Here is a 17,348-nt window from a genome sequence, read left to right on the forward strand (position 1 = left end):
GGAATAGTGGACCTGTTGGTTTATTGTTGTTTACCACGTATCTGGGGAAAAATGTACAGAGAGCAGTTAGCTGTATGTACTAAAGCTGAAGAAGAGGTCTTGAACTTGATTCTGGGCTTAGGAGTATACTGTCAGAATATAGATGCTTTAGAAACCCTCAAAAAGAAAGTAAATTCATTCACTTGTAGGTGGTATGTCTCTAGGGGAAATCATCCCTCAAGAAGCATCCACATTCATTTCCTTAGGTGACTAACTAACCTGAGTTTGGCCCAGTGTCTTAAAAGGTCAAGAATAGACATGAGCAGATGTACTCTTAGCCAGGTAAACTATAAGGCAAGTTTACAAAACTGCCAGAATTCCAGTTTAGTCAGAATGCCAGGCCATTAATAGACAAATGTAATTGCTGTATGGACTGGAATTCTTGTGTTGGCATTCTTTTCCAGTATCCAAACAGGCCTAAGAAGCCAAATTATAAGAAATTGCTTTGTTGGGCAGCCCTGGTGGCGTGGCGGTTTAGTGCCGCCTGCAGCCCAGGGTGTGATCCTGGAGACCTGGGATCGAGCCGTGTCGGGTTCCCTGCGTGGAGCCTGCTTCTCCCTCTGTCTGTCTCTCTCTCTGTCTCTATGAATAAATAAATAAATATTAAAAGAAAAAAAAGAAATTGCTTTGTTTGCAGTGTTGTTTGCAATACAGGGAATAAGATTAGTCAAATAGCTTAGTAGCATTAGGCCTAGATAGTACATTCCAAATATGTTTCTTACCTCCAGAGGACTAGAGTACCAGTCCTTTGGCTCAAGTCCTTTTCCCCTAAATATGGAGCCCTGTACCATATTCATCTTTGTGACTTGGCTTTTGTGCTTCCATGGATAATCATGAGCCTTCCCAATGAGTATATCCTTTTAGATATTTTGATAACTTGAATATGATTACTATCAAATATTTTTATTTTATTTTATTTTTTAATTTTTTTTCAAATATTTTTAATATCAAAAGCTATTCTCTTTTAGACTGCATTGATCTTGTCTTGATTTTAAGGTTAATTTATAGTAGTCTTAAGTTTTTTCCTAGTTTTAAGGGAATGTATCACTCCAATCTACTTCTACTTATTATATGTGGTACTTAAACAACAGATTTGCCCAGTAGGAGCAGGTATTGACATATGTCAAGGAGAGTACCCTGGAGAAATACTAAATTTTAAGATTGAGAAAGGGTAACCTGCAAAACAAAACTGAGAATGGAGTAGGCAAAGGTTGAAAAACAAACAGAAAAAAGTGGTGTTCTAGAAGTCAAAGGAGGAGTTTATGAGACTAGAGTCAGTTGATAGTGTTAAATGTCCCAAATCTTGGGCAGCCCGGGTCGCTCAGTGGTTTGGTGCCGCCTTCAGCCCAGGGCATGATCCTGGAGACCTGGGATTGAGTCCCATGTCAGGCTCCCTGCATGGAGCCTGCTTTTCCCTCTCTCTCTCTCTCTCTCTCTCTCTCTCTCTCTGGCTTTCTCATGAATAAATAAATGAAATCTTTTTTTAAAAAATGTCCCAAATCAAGTAAGAACTGTTATGAAAAGAAATGTTTAGTTTGCAAAGTTGGGTACATATATGTATCCTCAGAAAGTGTTTGGATTCAACGTGTATTTTACTTATATTCAAAGCATACCTTTTCTTGGAAGAGAGAGAATATGTATCATTGCTAAATATAATTGACTTTGTTGGCTATTTCTAAAACACTTCTTAAATGATCTATGATGGGGCAGCCCTGGTGGTACAGCGGTTTAGCACTGCCTGCAGCCCAGGGCGTGACCCTGGAGACCCGGGATCAAGTCCCACGTCGGGCTTCCTGCACGGAACTTGCTGTGTCTTTTCCGCCCCCTCTCTCTCTGTGTGTGTTTCTCTATGAATAAATAAATAAATAAATCTTAAAAAAAAAAAAAAAAGATCTGTGACGAAGCTAAATCCAAAATGGGTTAAAAAAGACAAGCTTTTTGAGATTCAGTCTCATATCTTTGGTAGAATTTCTGTACTTGTAGATTGATAGCCTAAATCTGTGTTGATATGTGAAGAAGGTAAAAAAATATGGAGAAAACTTCATAAATAATCAACTATGGGTTAGTGGCTACTGAATAATACCCAAAGGATTGACTAATGGTGATTTTTAGGTGAGGCAGAGATTTTAACGATTTGCTCAGGACTACCCTTCACTGTTTTCTATACTTTATTTTTAAGCCAGTGAATTAAAAAAAAATAAAATAATTTAAAGTGAGATAGCTGAGCCAAATCAAAGTGCTTTTGAAAATCTGTAGTCACTGTTCTTTAGGACTAGAAGACTGTGACATGATTGTATCTTTCTTCAGCTTCATTGATTATACCTCTTGTTGACCTTTTAGAACTCTTGGCTTGCTTAGGGCTGGGAATGGGCAACAGTTTCTTTCTGGGTAGTGGAAATGTTCTAAAATTAGATTGTAGTGATGGCTGCACAACTGTAAATTCAGTCAAAATTAATGAATTTTATGCTGTGTAAATTATACATCAATAAAGCTATTTAGGGTACCTGGGTGGTACAGTCAGTTGAGCGTCCGACTCTTGGTTTTGGCCGAGGTCATGATCTCAAGGCCCTGAGACTGAGTCTAGCATGGAGTCTGCTTGAGATTCTTTCTCTTTCTCTCTCTCTCTCTCTGCCCCTCCTGCTCATACTCTCTCAAAATCTTTAAAAACAATAAAGCTATTTGGGATGCCTGGGTAGCTAAGTGGTTGAGTGTCTGCCTTCGGCTCAGGGCATAGTTCTCAGTCCGGGGATCGAGTCCCACATCGGGCTCCCTGTGAGGAACCTGCTTCTCCCTCTACCTATGTCTCTGCCTCTCTCTCTCTCTCTCTCTCTCTCGAATAAATAAAATCTTTTAAAAAGTAATAAAGCTATTTTAAAAATACATCTGAGGCACCTATACAATAATTTTACCTCTTTATATGTGTCACAGTATTAACTATCATGTGGGAAGAAAATGGCTTGAAGGTAGATATTAAAAATTGATGAAACAACTTAAAGTAGCCATATGCCTGTCTGTTTTTTTTTTTTTCTTGCAAATTTTTGTTTAAATGTCAGTTAGTTAACCTGCAGTGTAATATTGGTTTCTGGTGTAGAATTTAGTGATTCATCACTTACGTACTATACCCAGTACTCATCACAAGTGCCCTCCTTAATCCCATCTATTTTTTAAACAGATGTGATCCCAAAAAAAATGAAGTGGGACAGAATGTTCAAAAGAAATATAATCATAAAAAGGAATTTTCTTGTCATGATACATACCCATTGCAAGAAAAGAAAAAGGTTGACATGTCTGTTCTAAGTAATGAAGCCTCAACACCTTCTTTGCAATGGGAAGCCAGTGATGTGCATTTAGAAGCAGAAGACTTCCAGCCACAGAAAGAGGTTGTTGCAGCACCATCCCCTAAAACCATTGCTGTTCTGCCTCAAATGGAATCTACCCCTGATGTGATAATTGAAGAAATTATTGAAGAAAACCTGGAAAGTGAGTGAAAATACAAAAGCAAGGAAACAATATGTCTGTAATTAGAAACTAAATTAGTCCCTGTACTTAACAGAAACCTACTGCTGTTATCTTATACCTCATTATGAGTTAACACCTATTGGTTCCTTGCCCCTACTTTCATATTTTCCAAAATTAGGATAATTTTATTTTGGGTGCAGTAATCTAACCTCTGAGATGTAAATTTAGTATTTAGTTTAATTGAGGTATTTGATTTTTTGGTGTTCCACACATAAGCCTTGTAGAAAAAAAAAAAGACAAAAATACAAATAAGAGAGATATTTGTAGAGCAATCTCATGGCTTTGTCCTTAAATTTAAGAACAGATTCTCCTAAATCTTCATTTTGAGATATGATCTGTTATAAAATGAGTTAACATGAATATAAGAGCATCTGTTTTGTAACATTTCAATGTATTCCTAGCAGTTGATTAACGAACAATGCCAGTATTCTCCCCATTAACTACTGCTGTGTAGTTAGTTAGTGTACTGCCAACCTTAAGACCATGTTCAAGTTCTGTTTTAGGATTCTTCCACCCACTTCCCAACCTGTTTCAATGGTTGATTCTCCAGAATGACCTTTTGAATGCAAAAAAAAGGACATGTTTTCAGTTGTTTCCATTGTATTATTATTGCTGATATTTCAGTGAGTTAAAAAAAGTCTGTCATATCTACTGATAAAAGGAGTCTTACCATTCCAGTGTTTTGTCAACTCAAGTACAGCTTTTTAAACAATAGTGTGCCATTGTCAACCTAATAAAACTAGTACATTTGCCTTTATTTCCTGTTTTGATGAAGCATGCTTCACACATTATCTTGTGGAAACACCTAGAGATCCAAAAAAGCCTTTTTCAGAAAAAATAGTCTTTCCCTTTTGGATCAAAAGCAGGTACTTTAACAACTCTGAACTTGATGTTGTGGAGTTTGCTGTATGTAAATAACTGTCATGTGTGAAGGCAGTGAGTAAAATGAACTTTACTGCTAACTAAAACTTCTTCCTTTTTAATGTTAAAAGTTTTAGCTGTTACTGGCAAAAATATTTCTGAAATCTGTAACACTTCTTTCAGCTGTCTCCCCACTTACACATATTTATCTCTTCATCCTCAATATGGGTATTTTTCTTTGTGATCTGTATTGGATAGTTAAAATGATCCATTTGTTCAGTTTTTATCATCTGTTTTTACTTGATTGTCTCCAGTTCCACTCCTCCTATTCTTTGTGTTTTAAACATTTTTACTAAATAAAACATCTACATCATTCAAAAATTACATATTAAAATACTGTGAATTCTTCCCTGACCTGTCCAATTTCAGTCTCTCCCTCCCTTCCACAGTTTCTTTATGCTTATACAAATATATACATCATTTTTCTGTTTCTGTACACAAAACATAGCATACCATATATATTGTTTTGTTCTTTTAATTACCTTTTAAACATTGCATTCTGGACATCTTTTCAGTAGCTACATTTGGCTTCATTACTGCTATATACAAAACATTTTTCTGTTTTATTTGACCCACACACACCAAAACACACACATCTTTCTCTAGGTGGTGCTCAATATATTGGCTTTGCCTAGACATTTTTTCACACTTCTCTAGCCAGGTAAGATTTATGTTTCCGAGTGTCTATGAGCTAATTATTGGTTCTTTGGATATAGTATAAGCAGGATTTTTGGGATATGCAAGAGACCTACTTATTATCAATAGAGCTCTGAGTTCCAAAATGTTCATAAATAAACTCTGATGTTTTGTTATAATATGATAAAGTTACAGCATATCTTGACTGCTACTCCATGTAACATACTGGGAAGTAAAATATTTGTAGTTCAATTTGCTAAAGAGTTTAATGTTGAAAGTGGGATCTATTTGTTTTATTGGTCTGGTTATTATTTTGAGTTTGGACTCTTGTGAGACTTAAGTATTCTAGAATTTTCAATGCCACAGGACACTTAGTATTCTTTTTCCAGGATTTTGTATTCAGTTTTCATGAATTCTTTCCTAACTTAAAATATTATTAATGTGGTTTAAATATTCTCATCTAGGTTCTCCAGAGCTAGTTTTTGTAAGCCATGTAATACATCCTTGCCACTTTTACATCCGGAAGTATTCACAAATTAAAGATGCAACAGTATTGGAAAAGAAGGTGAATCAGTTTTGCAATAAGAGTTTACACCTTGATCCTTCAGACATTTTGGAGCTAGGTAATGAAATATTACTCCAAGCTACAATATCAAGTTTATTTAAGTATTACAGTATTTGGCCAACCCACATAGACCTTTTATAATACAGATTTGTATTCCAAGCATAAAAGTTTTAAAATTATATAACATAATTTTATTTAGGTAATTTAGCTAAATATTGACTGCTGAGTGAGGTATATACAAAAACTCCCATAATGGAGTGAAAGGAGTTATTTTTAAATTACAAAATCCTTCACAGGTTATGTAGTTTGTTTCTTCATCTCCAGGGAAAATTGACCTGTAAGATGGTTCCTTGTAGAGTGACTACAGTCCCCTGCTATCCACATGTGAATACTGAAGATGTCATTAAGCACTTAGATGCAGGAGGACAGTGGCGTCTGTTTCCTAGGGCCACTCAGAAGGTAGTTGGTAAACTTAATTAGTCCACCCTAATTCTTAGGGTATGCCCAATTTGCCATAATTTAGGCTTTTATTGCAAATGCTTTCCTTATAACACATTGAATAAATTCAGTTATACTCTATAATAAGATAAAGCTATGATGTGTTTGATTTATTAATGGAGTGAGAAAACTGCTAGGTTTTTTTTAAAGATTTTATTTATTCATGAGAAAAAGAGAGAGGCAGAGACATAGGCAGAGGGAGAAGCAGACTTCCTGCAGGGAGTCCAATACAGGACTCAATTCTAAGACCTCAGGATCACTCCCTGAGCCCAAGGCAGACATTCAACCACTGAGCCATCCAGGTGTCCTGAGAAGTGTAGTAGTAAACTTTTATGGCTACAAATATTTCTCTTAAAATTTAATACATGCCCAAGAGAGTTCAGCCTAGATTCAGAAAATGTTATAAAAAGCCAAAAAGTCATCCTTTGTTAAATTAAGAATAATTATTATTTCAAGGTAAATGACTTAAATACTCATTTATATTTTGAAAAAAATGATAAGGGAAGAAATGTGATGTGATGCTTTAGGAGGATATCCTCTTGTTCCCTTTTCATACCTATGCTCTTCATTATAAAGAACAGCAAATGTTTTCCATAGGCCTTTCTCTTACCTATTGCAAAAAAGAATGGTTTAATAGCATGTAGTTTAAAGCTCAGAGTATTGCTTATGTGGTATATCAACATAAGAGAAAAGTTGATGACAATCTTTAGACCACATAAACATTTTCACAGAACTAAAAATTAAAAGGCTGCCCTAATGCACCTCTCTCAGCAATCCTGTTTTTATTAGCATATACAGAGGGGATTTATACAACATCCCTCTGTATATAATCAGTGGTCAGGTCTACCAATTTATTTCTGATAGGTAGCTTAGTTATTAAGCTACCTTAATGTCTCAGAGACATTAAGACAGCCTGGATTCTCTTCCTGCCTCTTTGCCTACCTGCATGATGGAAGCCCTATCTCCATAGTGTTGTTGTAGGGAGTAAGTAAATTCAAACATAAAATACTGAGAACATCACTGAGCTCATAGTAAGCATTCAATTCAGGCCTCTTTCTTCCTTGACCTTTTTTTTCCTGATTATTAATTTTTAACTCATCTAATATGTCCTCTGCTGCTAGGTCCTTGGTTCATCTTCATCTTCTCTGAATATTAATTCTCTGTATATTAATGTAATTTTGGCATGTCATATACTGCCTCTCATTATTTCTTTACTTTGATTCCTCTTTATCAAGAGAAAGTAATTGAAAGTAATTGTTTCTTCCTTTATGCTACTAAAGTATGTACAAATTTCAGCATGTATATATCTGTATGCATATATGTGTATATGAATGGGATAGAAAGTCTTTATTGTAAGTACAGTCATTTACTTGCCTCTCTTCCTTTCTTGAGCTTCCTTTATGGCAAGGTGGTCTCATTCATCTTTGTTATAGTTCATAAAATATAGGTCCTCAATAAGAGACTGCTAACTTTGTTTTTACCTCCCTGTTTACCTATATAACAGGAACTGCCACAATATCCTACCTTTATATTTTTCATACCACTTGATATGTACTGTGTCATCAGTAAATAGATGAATTAAAACTTCTTAGTGATGTAACTAATATACATGTTCATAGATTAGAGCTTATTAGATACTTTTCTCCATAAATACGGATAATGATTTGTCTTCCTCATTAGGTGCAAGAATATTTGTCAACAGTATTAAAAATGGAATGTGGTGCCGCGGAACTATCACTGAATTAATTCCGATAGAAAGTGAAAATATTAGAAAACTTTGTAGTTCAACCAGATTCTCAGTCCATGAAGTTGCACTAATACAGATATTCATGGTAGATTTTGGAAATTCTGAAGTCCTAATTGTTGCAGGGTATGATATTTTATTGTTATTACATTTTCCTGGCCTGTTTGGAAATATTTGTTATCAGAGGAGTGGGATACTAAAGAATAAAGGAAATTGGGAAGGGGTAGAAAGGAGTAATTTATCATTCTTCTAAGGTATATAGCTCTATTTTTTATTTTGCTCTAGTATTTATTTTACTAATTACTAAATTAGTAAAGTATTATCATTTATCAATATTACTACAGAGGAGCTTGGAAAAGTAGTGGGTCTTTGGAGGTTTTTTTGGAAAAGAAGCTTTTTGATATGCCCAAACTCAAGTACTTTTCTATGTTCCTTCAAAACTAGGAATGATGCACAAAAATATTCTTTTAAATAAAGTTTACAGTTAGCTGCAGTATGATTGAGTAGAATTTTAAATCAGATTTCTGTAATTTCATTAGTGCATATTAAAGTGGGATAATTTCTAACCCTAGGTACTCAAAAATATTTCTATCAGTCTTCTAGGAATATAAAACAAAAATCATAAATAATAAAAATAAAAATATTTCTGCAATAAGGACCAGGATTAACTATAGAATGGTCACTAACTAATGGGCATAGCTTTATAAATAGATTTCTGTTTGGGGCCATCATTATCCCCCTTAAGTGTAGACTTGAGTAGATACATAAAAGACAATTCAGATAAAGTCGATTGAGATTTAATTCTATAGATAAAATAGGGTCTGTGCTTATAAAATATGGATTAAATCTATGTAATAGGAAAGTATGAATTAGAATACAACTTTCTAGAAGATTTAGCTTAAGGAGAGTATCCTTAGAAATGCATACCTTTTATGGGGAAAGCAAGTTTGGGTTTCAAGTATTATTTTCAATAAATATTACTTGAATTCTTCTAGAGTTGGTGATCAGAACACCTATGCAAGATCAGAACACATTGCTGAGCAGCATATAGTACTAAATGACTTATGCTTAGTTCTAAGGAAGTCTGAACCATATATTGAAAGGCTGCTGAAAGACATCCACCCATTAGCACTGCCATGCTCATTGAAAGACATTGTTCCACAGAATTCAGTAAGTGAGACTTAAATTATTTCTTCTTTGGGGGCTAAATGTCCCGATTTTAGCTATGTATTGCCAGTCAGATTGCAAAGTGTAGGTTTAAGGCACCAATTGTTTTTGCATAATAAATAATCCATGCCAGTAAAAAAGGAAATTCAGTTTTCATAATTGGAAACATTCTTAATGAGAAATTGAGTCGAGTAAACATATGAATGAATGAATGATAGATGAAATATCGAAGTAAACCACTAAATTGAGTCACATGGAGAGAAAAATAAATTTTACAAAATGGTGTGGTGTGTGTGTTTCTATACATTTCTTCACTTTTTTTGTTTCACTTTGTTCATTAGTTGTAGCCCATATTGCATTCTGCTTTATATTATTTATGAATACTTAATCCCCAGTGAGACAAAAACTCTATAAGACGGGAATTGTATTTAAGAGTATATGTTAAATTATATTAGCTGTTATATTATGAAATCTGAATGCAGGAATCTGTGTCTTTGCCCATCATTGTATTCCCAGTGCTTAGCAGATTACCTCACACATAGTTGGCATTTAATAGATGTTTGAAAGAATGAGTAAATGAATAAAAAATGTAAAAGGAAGCATAAATATTAGCGCTGTTGTTTTCCTCAAAATGGTAAAATTGGCTTAATTTTTATCTTTTATACCTTTTTGCATTTTCTGAGTAAACTTTATAAAAGAGGTTTTATTTTTTGTTTTTAAGAAACTGTAGCTTTTGGGATGCCTGGGTGGCTCAATGGTTGAGTCTGCCTTCGGCTCAGGGCATGATCCCGGGATCCTGAGATGGAGCCCCACATTGGCCTCCTTCCAGGGAGCCTGCTTCTCCCGCTGCTTAAGTCTCTGCCTCTCTCTGTGTGTCTCTAATGAATAAATAAATGAAATCTTTTTTTAAAAAAACACCCAAACTTGTAGCTTTTAAAAAATTTGAATATAGTTGGGACACGCTATTAAATTAGTTTCAGGTATACAACATAGTGATTCACTAACTCTGCTGGATGTATCACAGTTCCAGATTTCAAAATATACTACAAAGCCAAAGTAACCAAAATGGTATGATACTGGCACAAAAATAGACTCCTAGATCAATGGAACAGGATAAAGAGCCCAGATAAACCCATGCTTATATGTTCAATTAATCTATGACACTGGAGTTTTGGTCTTTTTCCCTATTGTATATCCTTATCTTTAGTAAATGGTGCTGGGGAAACTGGACAGCTGCATGCAGAAGAATGTAACTGGACCACTTTCTTATACTATACACAAAAAAAGACAAATTTCTAAATGTGAGACCTGAAACTATAGAAGTCCTAGATAAAACATAGGTAGTAACCTCTTTGACATCAGCTTTGGCAATATTTTCTAGATATGTCTCTTCAAGCGAAGGAAACAAAAGCAAAAATAAGGTATGTGAGACTACACTAAAATAAAAAAAGTTTTGCATAATGAAGGATATCATCAACAAAACAAAAAGGCAACCTGCTGAATGGAAGAAGATAGTTACAAATGATATATCTGATGAGGGGTTCATATTCAAAATATATAAAGAACGTAACACCAGAAATATGTAGTTTTAACCCTTGAAATTTAGTTATAGGATCTTAAAGGTTCAAAGATCAATTAAAAGTTTTTTAATGGGTGAATATTTTTCTTTATTGTTTAAGTAGCATATGCCTCATATATTCCTAGTTAAAGGAAACTAAGTTAACTGATGAATATAAATATCTTGATTGCATTACATGGCTTCCATTATGCTTTCTAAATTACCTTTTTTTAATTTGAGAGAGAGAAAGCACAAGCAGCGTGGAAGGGCAGCGGGAGAGGGAGAAGCAGACTCCCACCTAGTAGGGAGCCCAATGTGGGACTCAATCCCAGGACCTTGGAATCATGATCTGAGCCAAAGGCAGACGTTTCACCAACTGAGCCACCCAGGTGCCCCAAAATTATCTTTTGAATGTGTGTCATTAAAATGGAAAAATAGTATGTTTTATTTTAGAATATTTGTAATCTTCATATTAATATTCAGAAGTGAAACTAAATTCTAAAATACAACAGCTTATGGACAACTTGAGACTGTTCATAAAATCAAAGATCTAAAGGTACCTGGCTGGCTCAGTTGATAAAGCATGTGACTCTTGTTCTTGGGGTCATGAGTTCAAACCCACATTGGGCATAGAATTCACTAAAATCCGTATATTGTAAATATATAAACACTGATCTTGGGTTTCTGGCCCTAGTTGTTTAGTATCTGTGGTTGAGTACCTTTCCTCAAGTTTGCAGACTGGTTGTATTTTGGATTTATAAAACAAAAGCTAAATCCAGAGCATTGTACCGTTAGTTATTACTAAATACATTGGAATTTTACTTTTTCCACAGGATGAAGGCTGGGGAGAAGAAGCTAAAGTAGAATTTTTGAAAATGGTAAATAACAAGGCTGTTTTAATGAAAGTTTTTAGAGAAGAAGATGGTGTGCTAATTGTAGATCTGCAGAAACCACCAACAAATAAAATAAGCAGTGATATGCCTGTATCTCTTAGAGATGCATTAGTTTTTATGGAGTTAGCAAGGTAGGTAACTTATTAAAACAAATACTTTTGAGATTATAGTTATAAACTGGAATAGCAAATTTTAACTTTAAAAATTATGTACTGACTCTAAAGTGAACGTAATCCAAGAGGTTAAAAATATTGCTATCAGAGTTTTCTAAGTACAGTTTGAAAACTGCATTCAGATAATTTAAGTAGAAAAATTAAGGTAGCTCAAAATAGAAACTATTTATAGATACTGAGTATTTTTTAGACTTTTGATAACTTCACAAACAGCTCCACTAGGGTTTTAAGAATTATTAGTTTAACAGTTCCTGATTTAAATTTTCTAACCTTTGGAGTAAGTTCATGATCACCACTCTATTTAATGTATGAATCTAGAATAGATGAAGTTTCTTCCTATACCCCCATCACTGATGAACAAAGTAAGCTGACTAACCATGGACATAGTGAAAGATACTTTTTGTCCTGAGTGATGAGATGACTCTGGAAGTGACTCCAGTAGGTCTCATTGTGGAAAAATAAAAGTAGTCATAGAGATGGAGGGGATCACAGAGATCCCTCAGGTGGTCTTACTGAGTGCCACCATAGTCTGTGGTTGTCAGTTCCTGAAAGAGAAAAGACTAAGTAGAAGATACAAGCCTGGCTTAGAAATGTCCTGAAACAAATTCAAAGGTCAATTATTGATTTTTGAGAGTTGACTTTTAACCCGGCTTGATAATTGGAGACAATACCAAGAAATGTATCAGAAAAGAAATTGAAAAGGGAATACTCTTGGTAGATAAATCAGTATATGTGTAAGTCCTTTCTTCAGACCAAGTTGCTGAAAAAGACTTTTTAAGAAAATGGGTTGCTTATGGTTTTGATTGTGCTTTTAATCAGGTTTAGGTCACAATCACCAAGAAGCCTCTCTGAAAAAAATATGACTCTACACTATCACCCACCTATTTTGCCTAACGAAATGACAGATGTTTCAGTTATGGTTTGTCATATAAATAGTCCTACTGATTTCTATCTTCAGTTGGTGAGTATTTAATATTCCTTTGAGACAAGTATTTTTTCAAATTTTAGTAGAAATGTATAATGGAAATGAGTACCCAGTGTGAATTTTAGAGCAAACCACTGTCAACCTTCTCTAAATTTAAGTTACTTAGCTGCAACTTTAAATGAGAAAATCACATGATTTATAGTAAATTGAAGGAACTCTTCATCATGCTAGTTAGTGAAATATGGAGGGAAAGGACAGTGAATGATGCTTAATAAATGTGTTTCTTGCTACCTTATGAAATCTGGGGAATAGGAAATCACATAGACCTGACATCAGAGTACTATGAGAAAACCTGTTTCTGACAGTGGACATCTGAGAATTTTTACTAGGTAATTTCCTGAATTTAAATACCAAAATAAATTCAGATCAAAGGCATTTCATACTAAATTTTGAATGTGGACTGATGGGTTTGTTTAGATAGCTACTAACAAAGAGTTCATCCTTACCAGTCTCTCTGTGTCCGTGTTTCATATGAGTTAACTCATTCTACGGGCCATAATGAATGAATAATCTGTTAATCTTCACAACAATCCTGTAAGAAAGATACTAGTATTTTCATTTATATATGGAGACTCTAACCAAAGGGATGAAGCAACTTGCCTGAGGTCACACAGATCAGAAGGGATGAGCCAGGATTGAACTGGGCAGTGTAACTGCATTCAGAGCCTGCCATCTCAAGCACTGCAGCACACGATAAGGGCTCCCCAGATGAGTTGTAGAAGTCTGCTTATTTGGTACTAAGCTAGGACTTACATATATTTCGTACACTGAATATTTTATATTGTCTTTTATTAAAATTGAAGTAAAACATAAATATACCATTTTAGCCATTAAATGTACAGTTCAGTGCCATTAAATGTCTTGTGCAACCATTACCATTATTCATTTCCAGACCTGTTTGATCATCCCAAACAGCTCTGTAATCATTAAACAGTAACTCTCCATTTTTCCTTCCCCCAGCTTCTGATAACCTGTACTACTATATTTTTTATGAATGTATTTATTCTAGGTACCTCTTAAGTGGAAACAATATTTTTCCTTTGTGTCTGCCTTATTTCACTTAGCATAGTGTTTACCAGTTGTAGCATGTATCAGAATTTCATTCTTTTTCATGACTAATATTTCATTGTATGTATATACTACATTTTGTTTATCTATTCATCTGTTGATGGACACTTGGATTGTTTCAACATTTTGGCTATTGTGAATAATGCTGCTATAAGCATGGAGGTACAAGTTCTGTTTGGGTCTCTGCTTTCAGTTCTTTTAAGTATATACCTAGCTCTGGAATTGCTGGATAATATTAAAGTTCTGTTTAACTTTTTGAAGAACTACCAAACTATTTTCCACAGTGCCACACTATTTTGTATTTCTATTAGCAATGCATAAAGGTTGCAGTATTTCTAACTATCACCAACACTCATTAAAAAAAAAAAAAGCCAGGCAGCCTGAGTGGCTTCAGCCAGGGAGTGATCCTGGAGACCGGGGATCAAGTCCCACATCGGGCTCCATGCATGGAGCCTCCTTCTCCCTCTGCCTGTGTCTCTGCCTCTCTTTTTCTCTCTGCATCTCTCATGAATAAATAAATAAAACATTTTTAAAAAAAATAAATAAAAAGCCATTTTAAGGGCATGAAGTTACATCTCATTATGGATTTAATTTGCATTTCCCATATGGCTAGTATTGTTGAATACATTTTTTCATGTGTGTATTTATTGGTCATTTATATATTTTCTCTGGAGAAATACCTATTTCAGTCCTTTGACCATTTTTGAAATCAGGATGTGTCAGCACTCCAACTTTGTCCTTTTTAAGATTGTTTTGTCAATTTGAGGTCCCTTGAGATTACATATGACTTTTAGAATGAGTTTTTCTATTCTGTCTGAACCATCTGAAAATTTGCTAGTGATACCATTGAATTGTAGATTGCTTTGGAAAATATTGTCAGTAATACTAGATCTTCCAGGCCATGAATGTGGAGTGCCTTTCCTCTTATTTTTGTCACCTTTCATTTCTTTTAGCAGTCTGGTATGGTGTATAAGTATACAAGTCTCTTCCTTCCTTGTTTAAGTTTATTCCTAAGTGTATTCTTTTTCTTAATGATATTATAGAAGGAATTATTACTTTCCTTTTTAGATTGTTCATTACTGCTTTATATAACTGGTTTTTCTCTCTGGATTTTAGGTCCTGTAACTTCACTAACAGGTTTTTTTGGTGAGCTCTTTACAGTTTTATATGTTATGAAATTATGTCAGCTGCAAAGAGATAATTTTATTTCTGACAATTGGAATGCCTTTTGTTTCTTGTTTAATGGCTCTGGTTAGAAATTCCAATTTCTTGTTGAATACAAATAAAAAAAGCAGACATCTTTTTCTTCTGAGGAGAAAAAGCATTTGTCTTTTACCATTGACTGTGGTATCTGGGTTTTTCCATATGGCCTTTATCATGTTGTCCTTCCATTGTGCTTAGGAAAGATACTTTGTATGTTTTCAGTCTTTTAAAACTTATTAAGGCTTGTTTTGTAGCCTAACATATTGTCTATCCTGAGAATGTTTCATGTATACTTGAAGAAAAATGTGCATTCTGCTCTTGGCTTGAATGTTCTGTATATGTCTGTTAGGTGTAGCTGGTTTGTACTGTTCAAGTAATTTGTTTTCTTCTTGACATTCTTTGTAGTTCCGTTTTTGAAAGTGGAGCATTGAAGTCTCCTTTTATTGAAGGTCTGTCTCCTTTCAATTCTGTCAATGTTTGCATCATATATTTTGGGGCTCTGATATAATTATTACATCTTATTGGTGAATTGACCCTTTTATCAATGTATAATGTCATTCTTTGTATCTTGTAATATTATCTGACTTAAAGTCTGTTTTCTCTGATAGTAGCATAGCCACCCCAGCTCTCTTTTAGCTACTGTTTGCATGGAATACATTTTCTAATTTTTAACTTTCAACCTATGTATGTTTTTGGATTTAAAGCAAGTATCTTATAGATAGAATATAGTTGGGCCATTTTTTAAAACCATTCTGCAAATCTTTGCCTTTTAGTTAGGTAGTTTAATCCATTTAAAATACCTATTAGTAGGAAAAACTCCCACCAGTTTACTATTTTCTGTATATATTATACCTTTTTTGTCTCTCATTTCCTCTATTATTTTCCTCTTTTGTGTTTAGTTGTTTTCTTGCAATTTCATTTTTTAATATTTTTGAAAAACATTCTCATAAAAAAACAGAATTTACCATATAACCATATTTAAGTGTACAGTTCAGTAGTGTTAACTATACTCTCACATTATTGTGAAACAGATCTCTAGAACTGTTTCATCTTGCAGAACTGAACTCTACACTTCCTAAACAATCACTGTCCATTTTCCCCCATCCCTAACCACTTAAAACCACAATTCTATGAATTTCATTATTTTGATGCTTCGTGTAAGTGGAATTATAGTGTTTGTCTTTTGGTAGCTGGCTTCACTTAATCTAATTCTCTTAAGTTTCATTCATACTGTTGTGTGAGATTTTCTTCTTTAAGGCTAATATTCTTTTTTTTTTTAAGGCTAATATTCCATTGTATGTATATATATCACATTTTATTAATCTATTAATCCATCAGTGGACATTGGGTTTGCTTCTACCTCTTGGCTCTTGTGAATAATGCTGCAGGGAACATGGGTGTGCAAATATTGTAGTTTCATGTTTTGATTACCTTATTTCCTTTAGTATATATCTGTATTCTTTTATCATTACCATGGGGATTACATATAATATCCTAAAGTAACAATTAATATAGGTTTATACCAACTTTAATTGCACAAAAACCTTACTCCTGTGCAGCTCCATTCCCCTTTTATATTATTGATGTCACAAATTAATCTTGTATGCTCAATAACACAAATTTATAATTTTATGCATTTATCTTTTAAGTTCTATAGAAATAAAGAAATAAAAATGGAGTTGCAAACCAAGATTAAAATAATACTGGCTTTCATATTTGTCCTTGTACTTAACCTGAACCACAGATCTTCATATCTTCATGTGACTCTGAGTTACACTCTAGCATCCGTTTATTTCTACCTAGAGGATTCCCTTTAATGGCAGCAAACTCCCTCACCTCTTGTTTCTCTGTGAATGGCTTAATTTCTCCCTCATTTTGTGAAGGGTAGTTTTGCTGGATATGTAATTCTCAGTTGATAGGGTTTTTTGCCCAGCACTTTAAATATATCTCCCTATTCTCATCTGTCCCCACAGGTTTCTTAGGAGAAATCAACCAGTAATCTTGTTGATGACCCCTAATACATAACAACTTGCTTCTCTTGATGCTTTCAAGATTCTATTGTGTATTAGCTTTGTAGGGCCATTGTAACAAAGTACCCTGAATTGGATAGCTTAAACAACAAAACTTTATGGTCTTACAGTGATGGACTCTGGAAGTCTAAAATCAAGATGTTGACAGGATTCATTCTTTCTGAGGTCTTAGAGGTAAGATCTATTCCATGTCTGTCCCCTAGATTTTGGTGGTATGCTGACAGTCTTTACCACTCATTGGCTTCTGCTTCCTCTTCCTAGTCTCATCCTCTTTCTTGACATGGCATTTTCTCTGTGCTTGTCCATCTCAATTTTTCAGTAAGGATACCAGTCGTATTGAATTAGTTCC

At 34.3% G+C, this 17,348-nt stretch overlaps 1 protein-coding gene across 2 annotated transcripts in view; it reads left to right on the plus strand.

The window, feature by feature from the left end:
- The window catches only part of RNF17 (ring finger protein 17), a 117,088-nt gene that overhangs the window by 34,213 nt on the left and 65,527 nt on the right, over nucleotides 1–17,348 (plus strand). For both annotated transcript variants that reach the window (XM_041767209.1, XM_041767210.1), the window contains exons 10-15: nucleotides 3,212–3,519; nucleotides 5,580–5,738; nucleotides 7,859–8,048; nucleotides 8,918–9,092; nucleotides 11,481–11,671; nucleotides 12,533–12,674. In XM_041767209.1, coding sequence (XP_041623143.1) covers nucleotides 3,212–3,519; nucleotides 5,580–5,738; nucleotides 7,859–8,048; nucleotides 8,918–9,092; nucleotides 11,481–11,671; nucleotides 12,533–12,674 — 1,165 coding nt within the window. The remainder of the gene's footprint in view (nucleotides 1–3,211; nucleotides 3,520–5,579; nucleotides 5,739–7,858; nucleotides 8,049–8,917; nucleotides 9,093–11,480; nucleotides 11,672–12,532; nucleotides 12,675–17,348) is intronic.

Source organism: Vulpes lagopus, chromosome 8 (genome assembly GCF_018345385.1).
Source record: "Vulpes lagopus strain Blue_001 chromosome 8, ASM1834538v1, whole genome shotgun sequence".
NCBI classification, from domain to species: Eukaryota; Metazoa; Chordata; class Mammalia; order Carnivora; family Canidae; genus Vulpes; species Vulpes lagopus.